General features: G+C 45.8%; 2 protein-coding genes and 1 long non-coding RNA gene across 3 annotated transcripts; 1 reads left to right on the top strand and 2 right to left on the bottom strand.

Moving 5' to 3' along the window:
• The first annotated feature begins 494 nt into the window (after positions 1-494).
• Positions 495-3,378, top strand: LOC105669030 (uncharacterized). The gene is made up of 3 exons (XM_067355647.1): positions 495-628; positions 807-1,541; positions 1,758-3,378. Exons 1-3 carry the CDS (start codon positions 495-497, stop codon positions 3,376-3,378), a joined length of 2,490 nt encoding a protein of 829 aa, XP_067211748.1.
• Positions 3,379-11,005: 7,627 nt separating this feature from the next.
• On the bottom strand, positions 11,006-11,943 carry LOC137000047 (uncharacterized). The gene is made up of 3 exons (XM_067355646.1): positions 11,542-11,943; positions 11,315-11,470; positions 11,006-11,230 (listed from the first exon to the last, which is right to left on the bottom strand). Exons 1-3 carry the CDS (start codon positions 11,941-11,943, stop codon positions 11,006-11,008), a joined length of 783 nt encoding a protein of 260 aa, XP_067211747.1.
• Positions 11,944-18,796: 6,853 nt separating this feature from the next.
• Positions 18,797-21,959, bottom strand: LOC136999961 (uncharacterized). Its single transcript, XR_010890280.1, has 2 exons — positions 21,915-21,959; positions 18,797-21,835 (listed from the first exon to the last, which is right to left on the bottom strand). It is a non-coding gene; the product is annotated as an uncharacterized lncRNA (long non-coding RNA).
• Between the last annotated feature and the right edge of the window lie 2,863 nt (positions 21,960-24,822).

The following is a 24,822-nucleotide window of genomic DNA, read 5'->3' as shown; positions in this document are numbered from 1 at the left end:
TTGAAAATGTAAAAAATACGGTTATCGAGCGGATCCAGGGCGTCATGGCGGAACACAACAGCGTCAAGATTAACACCGCGTTCAACGGGGAATTCGTCGCGGGCGACAAGACTGCTGTGAAGACCATCGCCACCAAAAATTGCGAGTTGTTTCCCACATCCGATCTCAACGAGTGGTACACGCGGCACGTGGAGGATGATATTCTGGCGGCTCTGGAGGAGTTTCAGGAACGCGATAGCGGATGGGCGTTGTCGCGTATCCTGAATCTCACCGTCAATGTGAACAAGTTCAATCCTCTGCACGCGGGATGCCACATCGAGTTACCGTGGCAAATTATGCTAAAAAGGGCGGTGGTCAATGTTAAATCAAACGGATAATGCGTGCTTTGCGTGGGCGGTGGTAGCAGCCTTGTATCCTGCGGAAAAAAATTCAGACAGAACAATCGAATACCCACATTACCTCGACGGTGCTCAACCTGTGATATCGAGTTCCCCATGACGCTTCCGCAAATAACAAAGTTCGAGAAACTAAACGCCATTCCGTCAACGTCTTCACCACCAAAGACTCAAAAATCGTTCCTCTGCGGCTCACCGATGACAAAAAGGAGAAGCACGTCAACCTGCTCTACGTGTGTAAAAACAACGATGCACACTTTGTGTGCATCAAAAACTTGTCGCGGTTGGTGAGCTCGCAACTGAGCAAGCACGCAAATAAAAAGTACATTTGCGATCGGTAAGTAAAAAGATGCGTATAAAATAAATCAATATTTTTTTTTTTCATAGTTTTAATCAAATAAATTATTACAGGTGTCTACACTACTTTTATACACGGGAGAAGTTATCAGTCCACAGCGTCGACTGCGGGAAAATGAACGACTGCGCCGTCGTTCTCCCCGGCGAGGACAAGTGGCTGACGTTCTGGAATTACAATCGGAAGGAGCGGGTTCCGTTCGTAGTGTACGCCGATCTCGAATGTACGCTCGAGAAAAAGGAGGATCAGGACGGTACTACTTACGCCTACCAACATCACAGAGCCTTTAGCGTAGGATATTATGTAAGTTGCGCTTACGATAATTCACTCTCTAGTTTTAAGTCATATCGCGGTGAGGATTGCACAGCGTGGTTCGTCAACGAACTGCACGATTTGACGCACCGCGTGAAAGCGATCCGCACCACCGTCGTCCCCATGGCGGATCTTACGCGGGAGGAATCGGAGGAATTCCGTAGCGCCGTAACGTGTCACGTGTGCGAGAAACCCTTAACAGCGGACGACACGCGGGTGCGCGATCATTGTCATCTGACCGGGCGTTACCGCGGTGCCGCGCACTCGTCGTGCAATCTAAATTACATAGACTCCGACGTTATCCCGGTGATATTTCACAATTTATCCGGTTACGACGCGCATTTCATTATTAAAGACGTTGCCAATGCTTTCGAAGGCAACGTCGAATTGTTACCGCTGACGAAAGAGCGTTACATTTCATTTACAAAAAATGTTAAAGATACCATGGATCAAAAATCAAAATTGTGTATAAAATTACGGTTTATTGATTCGTTTAAATTTCTCAGTACGAGTCTCGACAAATTGGCATCTTATTTAACTGTGGATGAATTAAAAATTTCACGATCGGAATTCAAACATTTATCCGCGGAAAATTTCAATCTGCTTACTCGGAAAGGCGTGTTTCCCTACGAGTACGTCGACAGCGTCGACAAGCTCCGGGACACAAGCCTGCCATCGCGCGAATCGTTTTACAGCTCGCTCACCGGAGAAACGGTATCCGAGAGCGATTACGCGCACGCGACAAACGTCTGGCAAACTTTTTCGATCGAAGATCTAGGCCAATACAGCGATTTGTATTTGAAAACAGACGTTCTTTTGTTGGCGGATATTTTCGAAAATTTTCGAAACATGTCTATAAAGAGTTACGGTTTAGATCCCGCTCATTATTACACTCTACCGGGATACACGTGGGACGCTATGTTGAAGTACACGCGTGTAAAATTCGAGTTGCTCACGGACATCGATATGGTACTGTTTGTCGAGTGCGGTATACGCGGTGGTCTCAGCCAATGCTCCAACCGATACGCCGCCGCCAACAACAAATACATGCCATCCTACGACCCATCGGAACCGTCATCGTACCTAATGTACTATAATGTAAACAATTTGTACGGGTGGGCGATGTGTCAACCGTTGCCCTACGCCAAATTTCGATGGGTCGATGATGTCGCGAGCTTTGACGTAATGTCCGTTGCATCCAATTCGGCTACCGGTTACGTGCTGGAAGTCGATCTCGAGTATCCGGTGAATCTTCACGACGCGCACGCCGACCTGCCGTTCTGCCCGACGTGCGATAAGCCGCCCGGCAAGCGGGAGCCCAAGTTACTCGCAACGCTGTACGATAAGCAGCGTTATGTCATCCACTATCGTAATCTGCAACAATGCGTGCGACATGGTCTGCGAATTGCAAAGATTCACCGCGTACTGCAATTCGCGCAATCTCCGTGGCTCCGCGGATACATAGAACTGAATACACAGTTTCGGACACGGGCGAAAAATGATTTCGAAAAAAATTTGTACAAATTGATGAACAACGCGGTTTTCGGCAAAACCATGGAGAATGTGCGAAATCACACGGATGTCCGGCTCGTTACACAGTGGGATGGTCGGTACGGAGCGGAGGCTATGATCGCGAAACCGAATTTCCACAGCCGAAGCGTGTTTTCGGAGGATCTGATCGCCGTAGAGTTGCGAAAACTCGAAGTGAAATTCGACAAGCCGATCTACGTGGGTATGTGCGTGGGTATCCTCGACATATCCAAGACCTGCTTGTACGAGTTTCACTACGAGTACATGGCGTCTCTCTACCGCGACAATTGCAAAATTATGTACACCGATACCGACAGTCTGATATACTTTCTGCACTGCGAGGACGCGTATCGGGATATGAAACGCGATATATCCAAATTCGACACGAGCGACTACTCCGAGGACAACGCTTACGGTATGCCGCGCGCCAACAAGAAAGTACCCGGTCTGATGAAAGACGAGAATAACGGTGCGATCATGACGGAATTTGTCGGACTGAGAGCGAAGATGTACGCGTTGAGAGTCACCGGCCAAAAAGACACCAAAAAGGTTAAAGGTGTAAAAAAGAGTGTAATCGCTAGAACGATAACGTTCGACGACTACACTCGGTGCCTCAACGCCGAAATCGAGCTGACGCGGCGTCAATCGTGCATCCGCTCAAAGATGAACGAGGTGTACACCGTGTCGGAGTCGAAGCTCGCGCTCAGTCCGTACGACGATAAGCGGCACGTCGTATGCGGTTCCACCGACACTCTACCATGGGGACATCGCGAGATACATTTGTGAATAATGCTTAGTAATATACATAGTGTTTAATTTATATAGTTTAATATTTTATGTATTTGAAACCGTGTGAGCTTTTCGAGCGCGGTATAGCTCATCGGAATCCAGGTTCGGTCGGTTGGGGGTGTGTCAAAGAAAATGCGTTTAGTTAATGGTAAATTAGAAGACGTGTTTATTTAATTTAGTATGTTTGATGACTGTGTGTGTACATGCGATGCGAAAGAATTATTAAGCAACGGCTGAATAATTATTTGAGCTAGGTAAAATACATATGAAAGGATATATCGGTGAAATCAGTAACAGAATATCGGTGAAATAATTATTTGGCAATGGCGAAATAAATCTTGAGGCGGCGTGGAATAAATATAAAGCGGCGTGAACGTAAGCGAAGTATCGGCGGTAGCAGAATAATTATCTGAACAACGGTGAAATAATTATTTTAAAGCGGCGCAAAATAAAAGCGAAAGCAACGTGAAAATAAATGTGAAATATTGGCAATAATGAGATAATTATTTGAGCGGCGGCGAAATAATTATTTAGTGTGACGTGAGGCGTCTTGGTGCGGTCGGTGAGAGCGCAAGCGCGGGCGATCGTGTCGCAACGGTTGGTACGATACGGAGCGCTGGTCGGTGAGTGCGTTCGTAGTATCGCGAGTCTGTTCGATCGTAGATCGATGCGGACTATTCGGCGGCGCGGATTGGTCGACGTGGTTTTGCTTGCCGGACGGATTACGATTTTGAAATCCCGGCGAATAAACGCGGTATCAGGACTTAGGTTACCGATTACGCTCGGCGGGAGTACGAGGATGCTCGTACGAAGGCGGAATCTTAGAACGGCGACTTAGCTTGGTATGCGGAAATGCCCGCAATACGAAGTTCGGTGGCCTAGAGGAGCCAAGTACGCTCGGCGGGTATACGAATAGATTCGTATGCGGGAATCAAGAATACCGAGGACGCTCGGCGGTACACGAGGATACTCGTGTGCTGGCACAGGTATACGAAAAACCGAGTATGCTCGGTTGAGGACTACGAGGACACTCGCAGAGGGATGTTCGCTGTCTATCAGCGAATGGAGTCTGGTGAGAAGACGTTCAGCCGGGCCTCTTTTATACCCGGCTGGCGGCCGAATGATTTCGAATCGGCAAGCATCGGCGGTTTCGGCGGCGAGTCCCCCACAATACGGAATTTCGGAACGGTCGGGTGTAGGGGATTTTCGGCGGTTGACCGCCGCTGTTTTTGATAGGAAATTTATCGGCGCGCGATGCGCCCTTGGTGGGCTACGGACGATGGACGGTCCGTAGCCGTAACGATGCAGCGGTCTGCATCGTTACATCACCCCCCTTCTTGGGGAGCCGGAAGCCTGCGGAGGCAGCTGACGGCTGGTGAGGAGTCGCCCCTCCCTGGAGAACAGGAGTTTGTATCTCCTTCCGTCGGTGGTCCGGAGCTTGTACCGTCTCGACTTCATCACCGAGAAGTACGGTATAGCGGCGAAAGCTCGTGGGGCGTACTCCACCATGATGGGTGGTGGAGACGCAGGATCCCATCTCGGTGGCGGCGGTGGTGCAGCGGAGGCCGGTGGTGGCCATATGACGGCGGCTGCTGGCGTCGGTGTTGCGGCGGCTGGTGTTGGCCGGGATGCGGCGGCTGCGGGTGCGGCAAGGGCCGTTGGCGGCCGAGTTCCAACGACCGTCTGGACGGCCATTGGCGGCCGAGGTCCAATGACCGAAGTCGTCGGCAGTGGGCCGCCCCAGGGACGTATCCTTACGGCCCTGGTCGGCTTGGTCCGTGCGGTGGTCGGCGCGGTGACCGCGGATCTTCGCTCCGGTAGCGGCGTGTGCGTGGCATTGCACACGTCGCCCGGAGACTTCTGCTTTCGTCCTCGCGGCACCGGTGGTGGTGGTGTCGCCAAAAATATCGCCTTTCGGCGATTTTCAGCGTCGGAACGCTGTATTAACGTCCCCACTCGGGGGACGGTGCGGAACGGCTGCGACGTCGTCGCTGCTCGCTGAGGCTCCTCGGTTAAGAGGGTCTCGATTTCGCTCAAGATGCGACTGGTACTCATCTTGAACGAGTGATCTGATTTCCTGGAATCGGCCTTTATATAGTCCGATTCCCCGGAATTGCGGACTTTATCTTTAACTGGGGGGGTCTCATCCCCGTTTCCCGGCTTTAAGTCTTGCGCGTGGATGCGCCTGAGCCATCGCCCCCTCTTATCACGCAAATCATAAATGACGGGGGTGATGATCCGGCCTACTTTGTAGGGGCCGGTGTACTTCGGCGCGAGTTTTGCGTTGACGCCGGTAGCTTTGTTCGACAGGGGGTGCTCGCGGCGCCACACCGTCTCGCCGATTTTGGGCCGCCAATCACGATGCCGTAGATTGTAGTACGGCTCTTGCCGCTGGAATGCTCTGGCGAGGTTCCCGGTCACCAACTCTCGGGCCTCGTCTAGATGGCGCCGCCAGGTGGTGGTTGGAATCGGCGTGCTCAGGTGCGTTCGGTCTTCCGGATGTGGTGACGCCAATTCGCGTCCGTAATTGATAAAGGCGGGCGTGAGTCCGGTAGCGTCATGAGACGCGCTGTTATATGCGTATTGCAATGCTAGGATGTGGCGGTCCCACGTGCGATGATTGCGTTCAACGAATTGCGCGATCATTGTCTTAACGGTCCGATTGGTTCGTTCTACGGGATTACACTGCGGTGTGTATATCAGTGTGGTGCGATGGGTTATCCCGAAGGATTTAAGCATGCCAATAAATTGGCGCAAAACAAATTGCTTGCCGTTATCGGATACAATCTTTTCGGGGCATCCGTGTCGGTAAATAATGCGTTCGGCCACGATTCGGCTAACCGCTTCGCCGGTGGCTTGGCGTAAGGGTTGCAATTCCACCCATTTCGAGAAGCGGTCTTGCAGTACGAATAACCACGAATGTCCGTTCGCGGAGCGCGGCAGCGGTCCTATTAGGTCGATCGTGACCTGTTGCCACGGCGCGGTAACATTATGCGCGTGTGCGCGACCGGCAGGCTTGCCCTGATACGGCTTGTACGCGAGACAGTTTTCGCAGTTTCGGACGTATCGGGCGATGTCGCGAAACATGCCGGGCCAATAGTAATGGCGTGTGACGCGGTGTATCGTTTTAGATACGCCTAGGTGTTCGGCGGTCGGTTCGTTGTGGAACCGCTGTATTATTCTCTTTCGCTCGGAACGAGGGAGACAGCGCTTCCACTGTTCGTTTTCGGTATGGTCGCGGAACTCAAGATCGTGCCGTATGTGGCGGTAGATTTTACCCCCCCCCCCCCGTATAACGTAGTCGGAATAATTCTTTGGTTCGCTTCTTATTTTCCGCATGAGTCCGCGATACCAGGCGCAGGTTGCTGGTTGGACGGCGCAAGTTTCGGGCTCGCGAGAGAGAGCGTCGGCAACTTTGTTTAATGCTCCGCGACGATATTGTATTTCGAAATTATACTGCTGGAGTTCAAAGAGCCAGCGTCCTAGTCGGCCGGTGGGGGTTTCGAGGTTTTTCAACCACCGTAGTGACTGATGGTCGGTAATCACGGTAAATTGATACCCCTCAAGGTAATCCCTCATTCGGCGGATTCCCCAAACGACCGCGAGGCACTCTAACTCAGTCGCGCTGTAATTTTTTTCGGCGGTATTAAGCGTGCGACTGGCGTAGGCAATCACGCGTTCGCCTTCGGTAAAGTTTTGTGTTAAGACGGCGCCGAGGCCGCAGGTGCTTGCATCGGTTTGAAGCACGAACGGTAACCGGAAGTCAGGGCAGGCGAGTACGGGCGCCGTCACGAGCGCCCCCTTTAGAGCGTTAAAGGCGCTTTCTTCCTCCGGCCCCCATTGCCAGCGCGCGTTCTTGCGGGTCAACCGCGTGAGCGGAGCGGAGATAGTGGAAAAATTGTCCACGAAACGGCGGTACCAGGACGCCATGCCGAGAAATTGGCGGACTTTTCGGATGGTGGTTGGAGCGGGCCATTGAGCTACGGCGCTTATCTTGGCGGGGTCGGTATGGATACCGTTTTGCGTGATGATATGGCCAAGATAGGCCAGTTCGGTCCGGCAAAAATGGCATTTTTCCGGATTGAGGCGCAACTTGGCTTCTCTGAGTCGTCGGAATACTTCGGCTAAATGCTGTAAGTGCTCGGAAAAAGTGGCACTGACGACTATCACGTCGTCTAAATAAACGAACACGTTGGGTTCTAGCGCGGGGCCTAATACGGTGTCGAGAAGGCGTTGGAACGTAGCGGGCGCGGAATGCAAACCGAACGGCATGACGCGAAATTGCATCAGCCCCCTCCCTGGAATGGTGAACGCGGTGATGGGTCGGCTTTCGGCGGTCAGGGGTACCTGCCAATACCCGCTTTTTAGATCAAGTGTCGACAGATACTTTGCTCCTCGCAACTTATCCAACGTGGCGGTTATGTGCGGGAGGGGGTAGGCGTCGCGCTCGGTTACGGCGTTGACTTTCCTGAAGTCGATACAAAACCGTGGCTTTCCGTCCTTTTTCTTGACTATTACCACGGGCGAGCTCCACGCGCTTTGGGACGGTTCTATTACCCCCTCTCGCTCCATTTCGTTAACGGCCTCGTTAATGATCTCCTGCATGGCTGGATTACGCGGGCGGTATCTCTGCTTTATTGGCCGCGTATCGGTCAGCCGGAGATGGTGTTCTATCCGGTTGGTAGGCCCGACGACGTGTTGGAAGAGCGAGAGTTTTTTGTCGAGAAAAGCGCGTAGTTGCCGGGTCTCTGTGTCGGTTCGTGGTGTCAGTCCGTCGGATATTGTGTCGGCATTGTCGGAGGGCGCGAATTTCGGTAACGGTGGTGGCGGTAGGGTGATCCCTAAATACGCCCATAGATCTACCCCTATCAGCATTTCGTTGCCTAGCGCCGGAAGTACTTGAAAATCGTGCGAGAAGCTCTCCCCTTCTATTTCGATTTTAAGCTTGAAGCTTTCGGTGATGGGGGCGGAACCGCCGTCAGCTACCGTTACGTGCTCATGTATGGTGCGGGGGCGGTAGCCCTTGTCCACTATATATCCGGCGAGCGCGCTATTGATGAATGACCGGTCGGAACCCGAGTCGAGAAGAGCGGTGATGATTTTTCCGCAGCACGTGATTTGAATGTGCGGACGCGGCCGAAAAATGATTTCTAATTGGGCCGGTGGGCGGCCGCCGTTGCCCCGGCCCGCGTGGCGTTTCCCGCCGGCGGGTGACAGTCGCGGGAATATACCCCATCCTTCCCGCACTGAGAACAGAATTTGCGAGGCGGCCGTTTGCAATTCAGTCGGGTATGGCCCCGCTGCTTGCAGCGCCAGCAGCATTCGTTCCGTTTGTACTCGGTGGTTGCGGTGCTTTGAGTTTCGATGGGTTTTCGGTCGCGTTGTCGTCGTTGCGCGGTGAGTTCTTCGTACTCGGCGGCGCGGTCGGAAAGCTCGTCGAAATCAATCGCGTCGTGCGGGCGGATATACAGGCGGTATTCCGGGTCCATATTTTCGATCAGGAGATCGAGTGTTTCCGCCTCTGAAAGTCCCCCGGCGCGGCGCGCGAGCGTAAGCAAGGCGGTCGAGAATTTTGAAAAGTCCTCGTTCGGTAGCTGGCGACAGTTGGTCGCCTCCCTCCGGAGGCGGGCTTGGTAGCGTCGCGGGAGGAAATGTCCGCGAAATTCGGTCAGAAAATCGGGCCACGTCCTCCAGGCGTGGCGGCGGTTTCGGAACCAGAGCAGTGGCTCGCCTCTAAGAATTTCGGGCAGGCCGAGAAGAAGGTGGTCGCCCGAATATCGATAAATTTGCCGAAGTTCTTCGATGCGCTCGAGGAAAGCAATTGGGTCTTTGCCATCGAAGTGGCACTCCCATTTTCGGATTTGATCCATCGTTTTCGCTGGCTCAAGCGGGCTGGCAATGGGGTCGGCAGTCGGGTGCTGAATAAAAACTAGCCCGGTCGTCGTCGTCGATCGGACTTGCGCGGCCCGAGCTACCCGGGAGTCGTAGCAGTGGTACGTTTAATGTCGCCCGGGCCTCGGTTTCCGTTGGTTCTTCGGCTGGGGGGATGATGTCCCCCGGATTCGCGCGAATGTATTCGCGTAATCGTCGACGGAGATCGTCCAAGTTGCCGTCGCAGTTGATATCGCGGGTTTGCAGAAGTCGCGCTATTTCGGAGCGCGGTAACCGCTGTATCCACGCAGTCATCGTTAGTGGATCTCGTTGACGCACCCCTTTATCTGGTCCCTGTTCGGGCGCCATGAAACCGTGTGAGCTTTTCGAGCGCGGTATAGCTCGTCGGAATCCAGGTTCGGTCGGTTGGGGGTGTGTCAAAGAAAATGCGTTTAGTTAATGGTAAATTAGAAGACGTGTTTATTTAATTTAGTATGTTTGATGACTGTGTGTGTACATGCGATGCGAAAGAATTATTAAGCAACGGCTGAATAATTATTTGAGCTAGGTAAAATACATATGAAAGGATATATCGGTGAAATCAGTAACAGAATATCGGTGAAATAATTATTTGGCAATGGCGAAATAAATCTTGAGGCGGCGTGGAATAAATATAAAGCGGCGTGAACGTAAGCGAAGTATCGGCGGTAGCAGAATAATTATCTGAACAACGGTGAAATAATTATTTTAAAGCGGCGCAAAATAAAAGCGAAAGCAACGTGAAAATAAATGTGAAATATTGGCAATAATGAGATAATTATTTGAGCGGCGGCGAAATAATTATTTAGTGTGACGTGAGGCGTCTTGGTGCGGTCGGTGAGAGCGCAAGCGCGGGCGATCGTGTCACAACGGTTGGTACGATACGGAGCGCTGGTCGGTGAGTGCGTTCGTAGTATCGCGAGTCTGTTCGTAGATCGATGCGGACTATTCGGCGGCGCGGATTGGTCGACGTGGTTTTGCTTGCCGGACGGATTACGATTTTGAAATCCCGGCGAATAAACGCGGTATCAGGACTTAGGTTGCCGATTACGCTCGGCGGGAGTACGAGGATGCTCGTACGAAGGCGGAATCTTAGAACGGCGACTTAGCTTGGTATGCGGAAATGCCCGCAATACGAAGTTCGGTGGCCTAGAGGAGCCAAGTACGCTCGGCGGGTATACGAATAGATTCGTATGCGGGAATCAAGAATACCGAGGACGCTCGGCGGTACACGAGGATACTCGTGTGCTGGCACAGGTATACGAAAAACCGAGTATGCTCGGTTGAGGACTACGAGGACACTCGCAGAGGGATGTTCGCTGTCTATCAGCGAACGGAGTCTGGTGAGAAGACGTTCAGCCGGGCCTCTTTTATACCCGGCTGGCGGCCGAATGATTTCGAATCGGCAAGCATCGGCGGTTTCGGCGGCGAGTCCCCCACAATACGGAATTTCGGAACGGTCGGGTGTGGGGGATTTTCGGCGGTTGACCGCCGCTGTTTTTGATAGGAAATTTATCGGCGCGCGATGCGCCCTTGGTGGGCTACGGACGATGGACGGTCCGTAGCCGTAACGATGCAGCGGGCTGCATCGTTACATATTATTAGTTTTTTTTTTAAATGTATATATTGTAACATATTGTAGTAGTAATAAAGAACACCATTGTATATATGTATAATAGTTTATTATAATACAATGTATAATATACATAGTTTATTACAATACATCGTCTTTATTTATCCAAGAGTTGTGCGAATTGTCGAATCCCAACCACTTTACAAACACCTTGTCGTCCTTTCGACGCAACACCTTCTCCACGAGATAAACGTCGGGTTGAGCGGTCTTGAGCAATTCGTACTCGTAAAAGCCTCCCGCGACCGGATCTCCGCGGTAATCTTTAATCAGATACGTCACAGGATTGGTACGTTGCACCGCGGCGATCTTAAACACCTCCGTCGACCAATTCGGCGTGTATCCTTTCTCGAATACAGTTTTGAATTTGCTCACGCGCACCGGATCACCCACCCTGAATTTCGCCGGCGCGGCAATTTTTATTCTACTGTACACGGTGCTCAAGAGTCCCTTTGCGATCTCGGGAGTGACATCGATCGGGCGCATACCGATCGTACGATGTTTACGACCGTTGTATTCCGAGACCAATCGCGGTAAATCGTCGATCCACTTGTACGATTCCGTAAGCGTAAAAAATTCCACATTTCATTCTTTAACGTGCGATTGAATCGTTCCACCACCGAAGCCTTCATGACCGAGTATGTCGAATAATGATTGATGCCGTGTTTCTTGACAAGATTTTGGAAATCTCTGTTGTAAAATTCTTTTCCATGGTCGGTCTGCAAATTTTTCGGAATTCTCTCCCTAAATATCGCGGAAAGTGCTTTGGACGTTTCAATTCCACCTTTGGTCTTTAAGGGCATGGCCCACGCGTACTTGCTCAACACATCGATAACGGTTAGAATGTAGTTGTAGTCGCCGTTGGATCGCGAGTATGGCCTCATCTCGACAATGTCAGCCTGCCACAAATCATTGTATCCTTTCACGACGACTGGCCTACGCGTAAAGTTTCTTCTCGCCGGTGTGTGGAGCTCGTCCACGAGCGATCTCCTCTCCAGGCTCACCGCTTCCTTCTTGCTCATTGCGATTCGTTTTGCTTCTTCATTGCTTCATCGTAGTATTCAATGAAATTTGTTCTCATAGCTCTACGAAGATTGAAAATCTCTCGCTCGACAAGACTCTTCGTCTCTCGCTCGTGATCGACGAGTTTTCCATTGAGTCGCGCTACATTCTCGTCGAGGAGACCTCTCAGATCGTGATTCTGTCGTTCCAACGTCACGTATCTGGTCTCGATGTAATCGTCGTGGTCCCTCTTCCAGGTCCGCTCGGTATTCTCCTAATCTTCGAGTCTCGAAAGTACTTCTCGCTTAAAATTTTCATAGAGCACTGTCATAGAGCATACGATCTCGATTCGCACGATCGCTCATAAGCTTGAAGTGATGATCCAGATGCAGCTTGTTGACGGCGTCGATATCCGCTTCAGGGTCGGCGAGATGTCTGATTACGCGTGACTTGGCGTTGAAAACCTTACTATCTTTGCAGAGACAATGCTCGCGCACGTAATTCTTCGAGACTCCGCCGCTCCACGATCCACGTCTCGTCACCCTGTCGCTTCCTCCTAGCTGTAGTCCGAATTTGTTGATAGACATTCCTGTAGCATTGCACGAGCAATACTGGTTACAGCGGTGACAACGACGATCAATTTATAATCAGACCAGCTTCGCGCAGTTCCTAGATAATCGAGAGAAACTCGTCGTGCGCGTTGTTTCCCGCCTAACGGGAGGCGTCCAGCAATCGAAGACGATCCACCAATTCGTTCGGATCATCCCAGTGCACGTAATCGACCGCGTTGTCGGTCACAGTCATGGTCTATGGTTAGGTTACACTTGGGTAACGTGCGACCCGCACCTCTCTTGTCGAGATGTGCAACACCTCCACCTTTCTTAGATATCAAAGGTGTGATGATATGTTTGTATTTGTATCCTTTGTTTCCCAAAATAGGTAAATGCGCGTTATGACCGCGTCTGTGAGCGTTAGTAGCGAGTAGTATGCTCTTGTACTTTTGTTTGTCATCCTCCGTACACAGCGTATTGTCGGGAAGTCTTTTAAATATTAATTCAAACAGGCCGGACGTGCCCGCGTATTTTACACCGTCCACAATCAAATTGTCGTCTCTATCAATGTCGAAGGCCTTGTCTCCGAGAAACGTTCCCGCATCGTTGAAGTATACGCTCTACACGTTGTCGATCCCTCTCTTCTTGTCACCGCTCAAGCTCCCCGATGTACTCTTGGCCCAGCAGACCCATTTGACCATATAGAGCTTCCTGGCCTTCAAACGTTTCCATCGTCTCTCGCAAGGATGTCACGAGAGAGAGATCCGCGCTGTCGGTTTCATTTGACCTCATCGGGCTTTCGAACGCTAATTTTTGCGGTTGGAGCGAGGTATCCGGCTTTATTCGTTTACCCATTGGCACGGTGCTGTGCTGCACTGTGCTCCATCGCTTTCGATTCTTCTTCTTCAACTCTGATGTAGACGGCTCTTTGATAGGATCATCGTCTCCGGTATTCTCAACGATTTGTTTCAACGGCTCTACGATCGGTTTCAACCGTTTCTCCAATTGCACCTCTTGCTCCACTCTACCCGTCTTTAACGTCCAATGCTTTTTGCGAATCGATTTGCTCGTACGAGCGATTTCCTTCGCGATCTTCTCCCTCTCGTCGATATCTTTCGTGTCGAGCGTCATTGTCAACGTCTTGAGAACAACTAACCATTTCGCGGTACCGCAAACTCGATAAAACCACATCTGTATCGTCCATCGTTAATTATACTATCCTTGTCTATCACTAAAAAACCTTACTTGTGCTGCCAACATGCGTGACACAATGTACAAAAATCTTCATACGTCAGGTCCGTATTCACATGATCGTTGTAGACATGCTTATGGTTTGTTCCATCCTGCTTGAATATTACGAGTAAATTCGCGTTGTCGCGCACGAGATGTTTCGGTATTTTTGCATATGTTTGGCACAGATAGAAACAATCGACTTTCGAATGTCGACTCATAGCAAAGTACTCGCGTATCGCATTCTGCTTGTCGCACGCTATATCGTCAAAGACGAATACGGAATTCGGTAATGCTTCGCTGTGCGGTACAATTGTGTTGTTGTCTGAGAATGTAAAGTAGCCGATTTCATCGATCGATCCGAGCAATCTTTCGAGATATGGATACTTTGATTGATTCAACAATTTCGAGTACACGTACACGTTTTCGAAACGTACACGATTCGGACTTTCCAGCAGACTAATCATTACATTGGTTTTACCGCAATTCGAGGGACCGCAAATAATACCGCGTATCGTGTTTGGCAGCATTTTACCATGTTTGCACGCCTTCTCACAAACCCCTTGCGTCTTATCATCCATGTTTTTCACACGGATCGTGTACGGTTGTTGTACAAATTTCATTTTTTACCAGACTTTTTCTCATCCTTGTTATTACGCGACGAGTGCGCAGCATCGGATGTTGGAAAGAGCGGTGCTCGGATATTTATTCCTAGATCTAAAATATCTCTATTTCCATACATGATTCGGACATTATCCTGAAAAAAAATATTGTTTCAAACACACGATTATCAATACACGTTTGCGACATTCACCTCCTTCCGTTCCTTCTTATTATCCCGGTTATTCATTGTACGTCGTCGTCTGACAAACTTTGATATTCTACTAGTTAATGATCGATACGCGCCTCCTATTTATAGGTAAGCGCTGTCGAAACACACCTCAATTGGAAATATGATTTACACGCGATACGTTAGAATTCGCGCTTTATGAAACGATACAAGGGTGCCGGTTTACTAAACAGTGTGATAAATCGACTACCGTTGGTGCTGCATATACTCAACTACCAATTTTGCGGGCCGGGGACTCGTCTGCGGAAACGACTCGCGCGAGGGAATCGAGGTATCAATTCGTTAGACGCGGCGTGCCGCGATCACGACATCACGTACTCGCAAAACCGCGAATTAGTGGACCGCTACGCCGCCGATCGCGTTCTCGCCGATAAAGCAGCGCGGGAACGGATCACCGCTGCGGACGCGACTCTCGGTGAGAGGGCCGCTGCTACCGCCGTATGGGCTGCTATGAAAGCAAAGACGAAATAGGGAATGGGTATTACAAAGAGAAAGAAGAAGACCAAGAGGAGAACGCTTCCGGCAGCAAAATGCGGTGGTATGTTACCGTTATTACCGCTCTTGGGAGTCATCGGTTCGCTTGCCGATAGAGCGGCGGGTGTTGCAAAGGTGGTGAATGACTCTAAGGCTGCGCGACGACAACTCGAAGAGATAAAACGTCACAATAAAGCGGAAGGACGGGGGATTTATCTCGCTCCGTACAAGCGGGGCAAAGGATTGAAGAAAAAAAAAACGTCGAAAAAACGATAGAAATGCCCGCGGGTGCCACCACCAATCTACAATTGTTTGCATTGGCGAGGCGTATGCGAATACCATATTTCCGAGGTGTCTACATGCGTAACGCTTTACCTGACAAGATACAAAAAAATGAGAGCGGTATCGTGAATTTAGATGATGTCGACGGGCCGGGCACGCATTGGGTGGCGTACGCCAAGAGAGGCGATCGCGTCATATACTTTGACAGCTTTGGTAATTTGCAACCGCCGAAGGAGATTACACGCTACCTCGGAGGCACCGATACAACGATAACGTACAATCGCACAGCCTACCAAACGTACGATCAAACGATCTGCGGACAATTGTGCCTCCTGTTCCTCCGACATTTAAGAATCGATCCGCCATCGATCGACATCAGTCATCGATAGAATCTCGGCAATGTCGCTGACGTTCACTCTAAGCGGTAAAAGCAGCGTTCTCACGGTGGATTATTTTCCACTGATAGACTTGAGCGATGGGGACTACGAGCTCGGCCTAACCACGATGGAGACCTACAACACGATTCCGAACGTGACAGTAGCAAACAATAAATTTTATTTCGGTGACAATGACGAAGAAATTACAATTCCCGAAAGATCTTATGAAATGGAAGACATCGATGCATATCTGAAACGTGCGATACTGCAAAAGCGAGAAAAAAGTAAAGAGCAAAATTATCCATTGTCACTTCGTCCCAACGTTAATACCATGAAGAGTGAAATCAAGTGCGCTTTTCGGATAAATTTCGCCAAACCGAATACTATTGGACCATTGTTGGGATTTTCGACGGGTCGTATACTGGAACTGAGAAAGTGGCACGAATCAGACTCCTCGGTAAACATTGTCAACGTAAACATTATTCGAGTGGAATGCAGCATTACCGCGGGTGCGTACGCCAACGACAAGTCGGTGCACACGATACATGAATTTTTACCGAACGTGCCACCGGGATATAAAGTCTCGGAAACGCCCGCGCTAATCATTTACCTTCCGGTCATCGCATACTGATATTACGTTGCGTGTGGTGGATCAAGACGGACGATTGATTGATTTTCGCGGAGAAAAGATTACCATCAGACTGCACTTGCGGCGACGTGGTGCGAGGAAATGCTCGTGTTGAACGAAAGAGAAAAGCGTGTAATTGAAAAAAAAAATTTGCCAATCAAGAGGCTCAGTACGACGAACGTAAACTTTTTACAATCATTGGGATTTGTTGTGAGAAACGTTTAAAGAGATGGATATACTTAACATCGCTGACGAGCCCGTCTTCAACGAGCGTATCGTGAAATAATAAGATGCACACGTACAATTCGTACGCTAACACAACGTTGGGACACAGCGACGAGATACGAATACCTATACAGCAACAGGATTTATACACGTTGCCGTGTGAGAGTTTTCTTTACATTGAAGGAAAACTCGTTACTCCTGCCGATGAGAATAGAGATAACGTGTGTATAATGAGAAATAATTGTGTCCCGTTCATGTTTGATGAAATGCGATACGAGTTCGACGGAGTTGAAATCGATCGTAACAGAAACGTTGGAATAACAACGACGATCAAAAACTATATATCGCTGACGACGGAGAAGAGCAAGATTCTGAAACATGCATCGTGGAATCCGAATGGATATCCGTTGATCGATGGAAACTTTAATTTTTGCGTTCCGCTCAATACTCTTTTGGGATTCTGCGAGGATTACAAACGGATTGTAATCAACGCTCGTCACGAACTTGTATTGATACGATCGCGCAACGATAACAATTGTCTCGTTGGACGAGTCCAACGGTACGAATCCAAAAATCGAGCTACTCAAGATACAGTGGCGAATGCCGCATGTATCTCTGAGCGAAGTCAACAAGCTGTCTCTTCTTCGAACTTTGGAAAGTGGAAAATATTTAAGCATGTGCTTCCGTTCGTGAGATCTGTACGAATTTCCTCTGCTGCAGAATACAACGAAGCATTCTTGGGCGGTCAAAGCCGCGACGTAATTGGAAAAACCGAGATACGTAATCTTTGCTCTCCAAACCGGTCGAAAAAATGTACTGTCTGAAAACGCTGCGCAATTTGACGCTTGTAAACTCACCAATGTGAGACTGCATCTGAATTCAGATTTTTATCCGTACGACGACATGAACTTGGATTTCGACAGAAATTGATACGCTATACTGTACAACATGTATGCGCGTTTCCGCAAAGCCTATTACGGACAGGACGATACGTATTTGGATATCGATGATTTCTTGATAACCGGTCCGTTCGTAGTCATAGATTGTTCGCGACAAAACGACTCTGTCAAGAACGCCACCGTCGACGTGCGAATAGAATTTGATTTGTAAGGAAAATATACCGGCCAACACCACCGCCTATTGTCTCGTTATACACGATCGAATGGTCGAATATAATCCACTGAACAACATTGTGCGCAGACTCGTGTGAAAAGTTATAAATTAGACGTGTGCGTACGCGGACATGTCAGTTTTCCGACGATCGACGACGATGTCGAACGTACCAATTTTCGTCGACTTGCAAGGTTACGCGTTCAACAACATTTTTATCGTGAAAGAAGCAGCGGTACTTCGAGATGGCGAAACGCTGTCTCATTACGTATTTCGTGAACACGTACCGTGGTATCTGTTGACGAAATCGGAAAAATCGCTGGTGTGTTGGTTACGGATACACCATCACGGCTTCCGATGGGAAGATGGACACGTCTCGTACAGTCGGATGAAAAGCCTCATCAACAACGCCATTGGTACGGAACCGCCTCTGATATACGTGAAAGGACTCGAGAAGAAAAAGTGGCTGTGCGAGATTTTGGAAGATGATGTAGAGATCGAAACGATCGATGCGGATTACGAAGATATCGCACGCCTGACGAACTTGGATGTAATCGGAACCTTGCGCTGCGTGTATCACACGAAACATTGCGCTATGCGGAATGTTTACAAATTGTACAAGTGGTGGTTTGAGCGTAACAAACGTGTAACATAACAATGATTTATATTAATAAAATGATTTATATCGTACGACTTTTATTCCACCTCAGTTATACGATCCTCGTGACATATGATCTGTCGCTTATCTCGCGGTAGGATAGGTCAGTGAATAGGATGGGAAAAGAGTCTGATAAAAAAAAATAAAAAATAAATTTATTTAATATGAATAATATTTATTAAAAAAACAATAAAAAAAAATATATGTACATTTAAGCAAACAGAATTTTTTTTTTAATTGCAAAAAAAAGTTCTTTCCTCGCGAAGAATCGACTGGTGAAACCGACGACTTCGAAAGTGTGTCGCAGGAACCTCGCCCGACCAAGTTTCCTCCGACTCTTCTTCTCTACCACCTGTTTGAACTGCAAAAAGTCAAAATTAAAAAAAAAAATTAATGAATTAATTAAAAAATTTGAGTATGAAAATACTCACCTTTCGATTTTCTTCTTTTTATTTTACTCCCCCGTTTGAAAATTCTAATCGGAAGAGTAAGACATCACAGGGGGACTGTATCCTGTGAAAATTTTAATGTTTAAAAAAAAAAAAAAAATTCAAACATAAAAGTAACTGTAAAAATTTTCGATCTTTCTTACCTCTGTCACCCATTCCCCATCCGTCTTGCGTGTAGCCTTCCTCATCCCCTCCTTCATAAGTCCTCTCCTCTTCCTCTTCCTGCTCTTCTTCCTCGCGAAGTGAGCTCATCGATTCGTCGCTCACGAGATCGACGAGCTCAGGCGTTAGAACAATTCGAGCGCGAGCTGAAACATTAAATTTTTTTTTTTTGTAAAATTTCGTACTATAAAAATCGATGCTGTTATTTCATATAAATAATGTATACAGCGACTTACACGAGGGTCCGGCCTCAGGCGAGGTATCCGCTCGACGTCTTACCCCGAGACGTCGAGTAGCTCGCTCGTCGCGGTTTCGACGCGTACCACGCACCACACCCTCCACCACCATAGTTTTTTTAGATGTTGGATGTTGTAGCGTTCCTAAAAAATAATGATTTTAATTTTTTAAAACTTTGTTTTAATATTCATAATAAAAAAAAAAAAAAACTTACCATTTTTTACAGCATCATTATAGCAATGCGACAGCCAGGTGATATAACCTCCCGCATCCTCTTCAGCATCACTGTAAATACGTCTCATTTTGACAATTTCCCCAGCAATAATCAAGAGCTGAGGATAATTCGAAAAATGTCCCAACCGAAATAACACAGCGAGCACCGCGCTAGGGCACGCACCCGCAAACTTTGCGAATACCGTATAATTATCATCGTCGTTGTCGGACAACGATGATAAATAATTATCAACGCATAGCCCGTTTAAGCTATGCGTCAATCGCAAACACGAATCGATTATTTTCCGACAACTAGACATTTTTTAAACGAATAACTACGTTACGAACTTTGTGAACAACGAAGATCTATTATGGATGCAGTACTTAATCCCGACTTATATACCCTTACATTAAAGATGCCGCTAAATCTTATTATAATCTTATTATATTCGTCGCTAACTAACATTCGTATCGATATCCACTATAGTTTACAACAATATAGTTCTTTATAATATGCCGAAGACGAGATGACTCGCTCGACAGTAGCATCTCCTTTTCGAGGAATAGTAATCGCGGATCTAAGGTTTCGCCAGGACGATAGGTGCTAAGCTATTCGTCGCTAACTAACATTCGTATCGATATCCGCTGATAGTTTACAACAATAAAATTCTTTATAATATGTCGAAGACGAAATGACTCGCTCGACAGTAGCATCTCCTTTTCGAGGAATAGTAATCGCGGATCTAAGGTTTCGCTAGGACGATAGGCCAGCGTATGATATTTCCATCTATTCAACGTCTATCGTACGTCTTTTAACGTCAATCGAACTACTTTTAACATCTATGTAACATCTTTTAACGTATTGTTGAACGTCTTACGTACAACTTTTAACATCTATTGTACGTCTTTGAACGTCAATCGAACTACTTTTAACATCTATTGAACGTCTATCGTACGTCTCTCGTACATCTTTGAACGTCTATCGTACGTCTTTGAACGTCTATCGAACGTCTCTCGTACGTCTATCAAACGTCTATTGTACGTCTTTGAACGTCTATCGTACGTCTTTGAACGTCTTTGAACATCTATGGAACGTCTATCGTACATCTTTGAACATCTCTCGTATGATTTTTATTCCACCTCAGTTATACGATCCTCGTGATATATGCTCTGTCGCTTATCTCGCGAAGAGATTATTCGTAAGAACATCTATCGTACGTCTTTTTGAACGTCTATCGAACGTCTTTGAACGTCTTTTAACGTATTGTTGAACATCTTACGTACATCTTTTGTACATCTTTTCAACATTACTTAAACCACTTTTAACATCTATCGAACGTATTTTAACGTTTATTACTACAGCGAAATTGACGTTTTTTTTTGCGTTGAGCTGTATATAAGGTGTGCGGAAGAGAGTAATTTATTAGTTCAAAGTGTGCACGCGGTGGAGAAAAAAGTATAGAAAATGGAGCGTGATCAGAATAGAAAAAATTCCGAATACGAGAAGTGTAAAGATTGCGGAGTGTACCACAAGCCGATAGCTGTGGTCGAGCCTCGTCCGAGGACGACTCAAGCGCCTCCCCCCGTTTCCCCTCGTAATCGTGAAAGGCGTTAGAGGCTCAGTTGAAACAATTTTTTTTTCATCTATGTAACATCTTTTACAAAAATATGAATAAAATTTGCTAATATTAATCTTATTGCGATTTTTTCTCCTTTCACCTCCCATCCTTAAATTACATATTAAGTTTGGATTAAAGTTCCTATTAAATTTATATTTTACCGCGGATAATTTGTATTAAAAAGAAAACTTGAAGTATATTATTAGTGTTTAGAATAAATGTATAACTTAATTATTTCACTCTATATCATTCGTCGTAAATAAAAGAAAAAAAAATGATTTATATCGTACGACTTTTATTCCACCTCAGTTATACGATCCTCGTGACATATGATCTGTCGCTTATCTCGCGGTAGGATAGGTCAGTGAATAAGATGAGGGACAGGAATAATAATTTAAATTATTTTTATTTAATATGAATAAGTTTATTTTAATAAAACTTTTGAAATTGTTTATTTAAATGGTCCGCTACAACGGTGTAACTTGACTCGCGATAAGTCGGTACAATCGACGCGTTCTCTTATATTACTACAGCGAGATGATGATAAAAAAAAAACTTACATTTTAAATATAAAAATTTTTTATTTCAATATTCGCATACAAACATTTCCGACATTTCGTCGGCATCGACACAACACATCAACTGTACGATGCCTAAGTACTCGACTTGCGTCTTACATTTTGATAACAATTTTTCGAAGCGATCCCGACCATACGTCTGATACAATTGTCGAATATACTTCTCCGGAAGCGGTAGATCGCTCAATAGGTATCTGCTTGCGACGTTCTGGTTTATGACCTTCCTGGCGAGTTCGACGAGACTCCTCGGCTGTCGCATCGTGGTGATCCTGAAACATTTTACAATACACCTAAATATCTACTCGCTGAATATTTCTCACTTTCTATTTTTAGAGATATTTTTCTCACCTAATTCGCACAGAGTGCAATCTTTAACGTATGGCGCGGGTCCGTCAATGTGGTTGCGCTGCCACGGTTGATTGTGATGTTTCTTGCACCGACGGTAACCCTGCACTTCCGGGTCCACTCTTACGTGTTCCGGAAGTTTCTCCCACACTTGGTCCACGAACCGAGCAAACTTGCTTAATAAAATCACCTTTGGCACAAATTCTAACTCCGCTGCTGTTAAATTGAGAATATCGCGTTCATCCGAGAGTGCGATAAACATTTCGACTGTTATACCACTCGTTCTTTGCGGGCCTTATATACCCTTATTGTATAAACATTGCGATGATGCATTCCGACAACATGGCGCTCCACTTTGATGCGCAGAGAAAAACCAAAGGATCTAAACAGTTCTCGGAATCCTTTAACAATGATACATTCCGACAACATGGCGCTCCACTTTGATGCGCAGAGAAAAACTAAAGGATCTAAACAGTTCTCGGAATCCTTTAACAATGATACATTCCGACAACATGGCGCTCCACTTTGATGCGCAGAGAAAAACTAAAGGATCTAAACAGTTCTCGGAATCCTTTAACAATGATACATTTCGACAACATGGCGCTCCACTTTGATGCGCAGAGAAAAACCAAAGGATCTAAACAGTTCTCGGAATCCCTATCTCTTCCAGGAATCCTTATCTCTCGACGACTCATGTTTGTATTAACAATCCTTATCTTATCTCTTCCGGGAATCCCGGAAATCCCCCACTTCCAGGAATTATTGTTATCTGATACCCCCCACCACTCCTAAATTACCCCCTCTCCTCCAAAACGATGACGTCATTACCCCCTCCACTGTTATCTGATACCCCTCTTCCCCTCTTCACCCGCACCCCCCTCATTGCCCCTGGGTTAGAACCGGCATAGTATAACTACTACTGTTGCATAACGTTTTCTTTGGTAATAATACAGATATTGTCAAAAAACTTAATATGTAATTGCTTTATATAGTTAGTAAATATTACACTTGGTACATATAAATTTCCGAATGTATTTTTCTCATTATTATATGCTTTAAAATAAGAATATAAACAAGAAGTATTTAAATTACTATCCTTTTGTGCTAGTATTGCACATGTATCACAAAAATGTTTTTTAAAAATACGGCACAATAAGTATCCACAAATGTAAATGAACACGTTTTCCTCGGTTGCTGGCATATTACGATAATCGTAATTATCAATTTTAAAATTTCCTTCTTGTGTAATAATTGGAAATACTACATTTTCATTGGCTACAAAGTCTTGACATTTTGTTAATATTGTATCTTCATCAGCTGCGCAATTACCAGTTTTGACTTTACAATATTCAACTGAAAAATGTTTCTTAAATGCGAAATAAAATTGTATTGATGTAGGGTTATAAGCATTTCCATTTTGAGAACGAATAATACCAAAAAAGTTTTCTAAACAATTTTGATTCAGTCTTCTGGTTAGTAAAAATTTAATAGAAGCTGATAATTCTTGTAAATATTCAAATAACTGCATTACAGAATTAATTGTGATAATCCAACATTTTATAGATTTAATAGAATTTGTTATATTTTTTCCATCTGATGTTCTAATTACTTTTATACGCTGCAAAAAATCTTTAGTTTCATTTAAAAAAATAGTTTGTTCTTTTGCATTTGTGAATGCTTGTTTATTTACATTGCTGCTATAAAGTTTTGATGAATTCAAAATATTGAATAATTTATTAAACCTTTCTATAAATTCTGTTGTAAACATAGCTGCCGCAGATAAAGACCCTAAACTAATAAATGTGTTTATACCACTAGAAACAGATCCACTTAAAATTTGCGCTGCATATTTCACTTTCATACGTTGAAAATTATTTGGGTTAATATGGATATCTGTCAATTTTGGTGCTGTTCTAAATTGTGCTTTTTTATCAATATTATAAAATTCTTCTACATATCTCCATGAAGCAATTTTTTCACCATCTATAAAATTGTGACGTAATAAATTATTTCTAGTTGCTTTCAATAGGTGAGGTGGATCAAAAATATAATATATTTTATCCTCATCTATTTGAAAATATGACTTTGTCGTACTTATCTTTAATAAGTGAGACAACTTAAAGAAATTAGAACCCATATCACTAATTAAACCAATAACTTTTAAACCAATGTTTTTTAATTTTTGTATTGCCTCTTTTATTACTAGCAGCAAATCTAAAGTCTTCATTGTAGAATATGAAAAAAAATAACTTAACGGTTGTTTCCATGATTGACAGATACCCCTCACCATCAAAACTGCTACATTTTGTGCAGGTAATGGTGGACATTTATGTGATTGAAAATAACCTATGTCTTCAAACCCTATAATTTTGTCTCGTGTTATATTATAAAATAAATATTTTTTTAAAGACATTTCATCGATGCAAATTACACAATATTTGTTAATTTCATCTAACGAATCAACTTTTAATTTCAATATTTGAAATACTTTATCTTGCAATCCCGGATCTATATAAAAGTGTTGCGTAAATTTTTTTAAAGTGCTACAACTAGGTAAACAAAACATCTTACATTTATATACTAAAGTTCTATATGCTTTGGGATTTGCAAAATATATCGCTAAACATTGCTGTTTAAATGAAGAGCTATATCTTCTACCTTTTGTCGCTTTTCCAAAAAGACGTGCTTGCATTTTTAAAAAGTCTGCTGTCTGTTTGGGAAAATATTTGTCCAGTAATACATCCAATACATTTATATCTTTCATTTTAGCGTCTCGCATTTGCAGTATTTTTGATTCTAAATGTGCTATTCTTTTTTTATATGTTTTTATTCTTTGATGAAGTTTATTTTTTCGTGGAGATGTTGAAGAGAGTGACAAACCTGTTTGCACTCCTGCATCTGACATTATAGA

This window comes from Linepithema humile, chromosome 5 (genome assembly GCF_040581485.1).
Source record: "Linepithema humile isolate Giens D197 chromosome 5, Lhum_UNIL_v1.0, whole genome shotgun sequence".
Classification (NCBI taxonomy): domain Eukaryota; kingdom Metazoa; phylum Arthropoda; class Insecta; order Hymenoptera; family Formicidae; genus Linepithema; species Linepithema humile.
The sequence above is the reverse complement of the archived record's forward strand: the minus strand, read 5'-3'. Positions and strand labels throughout refer to the sequence as shown.

What these genes read in the sequence shown, in the direction of transcription:
- LOC105669030 (XM_067355647.1), top strand. Translation starts at nt 495, where the DNA reads ATGACGCTTCCGCAAATAACAAAGTTCGAGAAACTAAACGCCATTCCG. An exon ending in AGCACGTCAACCTGCTCTAC is followed by an intron (nt 629 to 806) that starts GTGTGTAAAAAC and finishes AAATTATTACAG; the next exon opens with GTGTCTACACTACTTTTATA. An exon ending in AAATTGTGTATAAAATTACG is followed by an intron (nt 1,542 to 1,757) that starts GTTTATTGATTC and finishes ATCGTTTTACAG; the next exon opens with CTCGCTCACCGGAGAAACGG.
- LOC137000047 (XM_067355646.1), bottom strand. Translation starts at nt 11,943, where the DNA reads ATGAGCAAGAAGGAAGCGGTGAGCCTGGAGAGGAGATCGCTCGTGGAC. An exon ending in ACTCGGTCATGAAGGCTTCG is followed by an intron (nt 11,471 to 11,541) that starts GTGGTGGAACGA and finishes GAATCGTACAAG; the next exon opens with TGGATCGACGATTTACCGCG. An exon ending in CCGCGCCGGCGAAATTCAGG is followed by an intron (nt 11,231 to 11,314) that starts GTGGGTGATCCG and finishes GAGGTGTTTAAG; the next exon opens with ATCGCCGCGGTGCAACGTAC.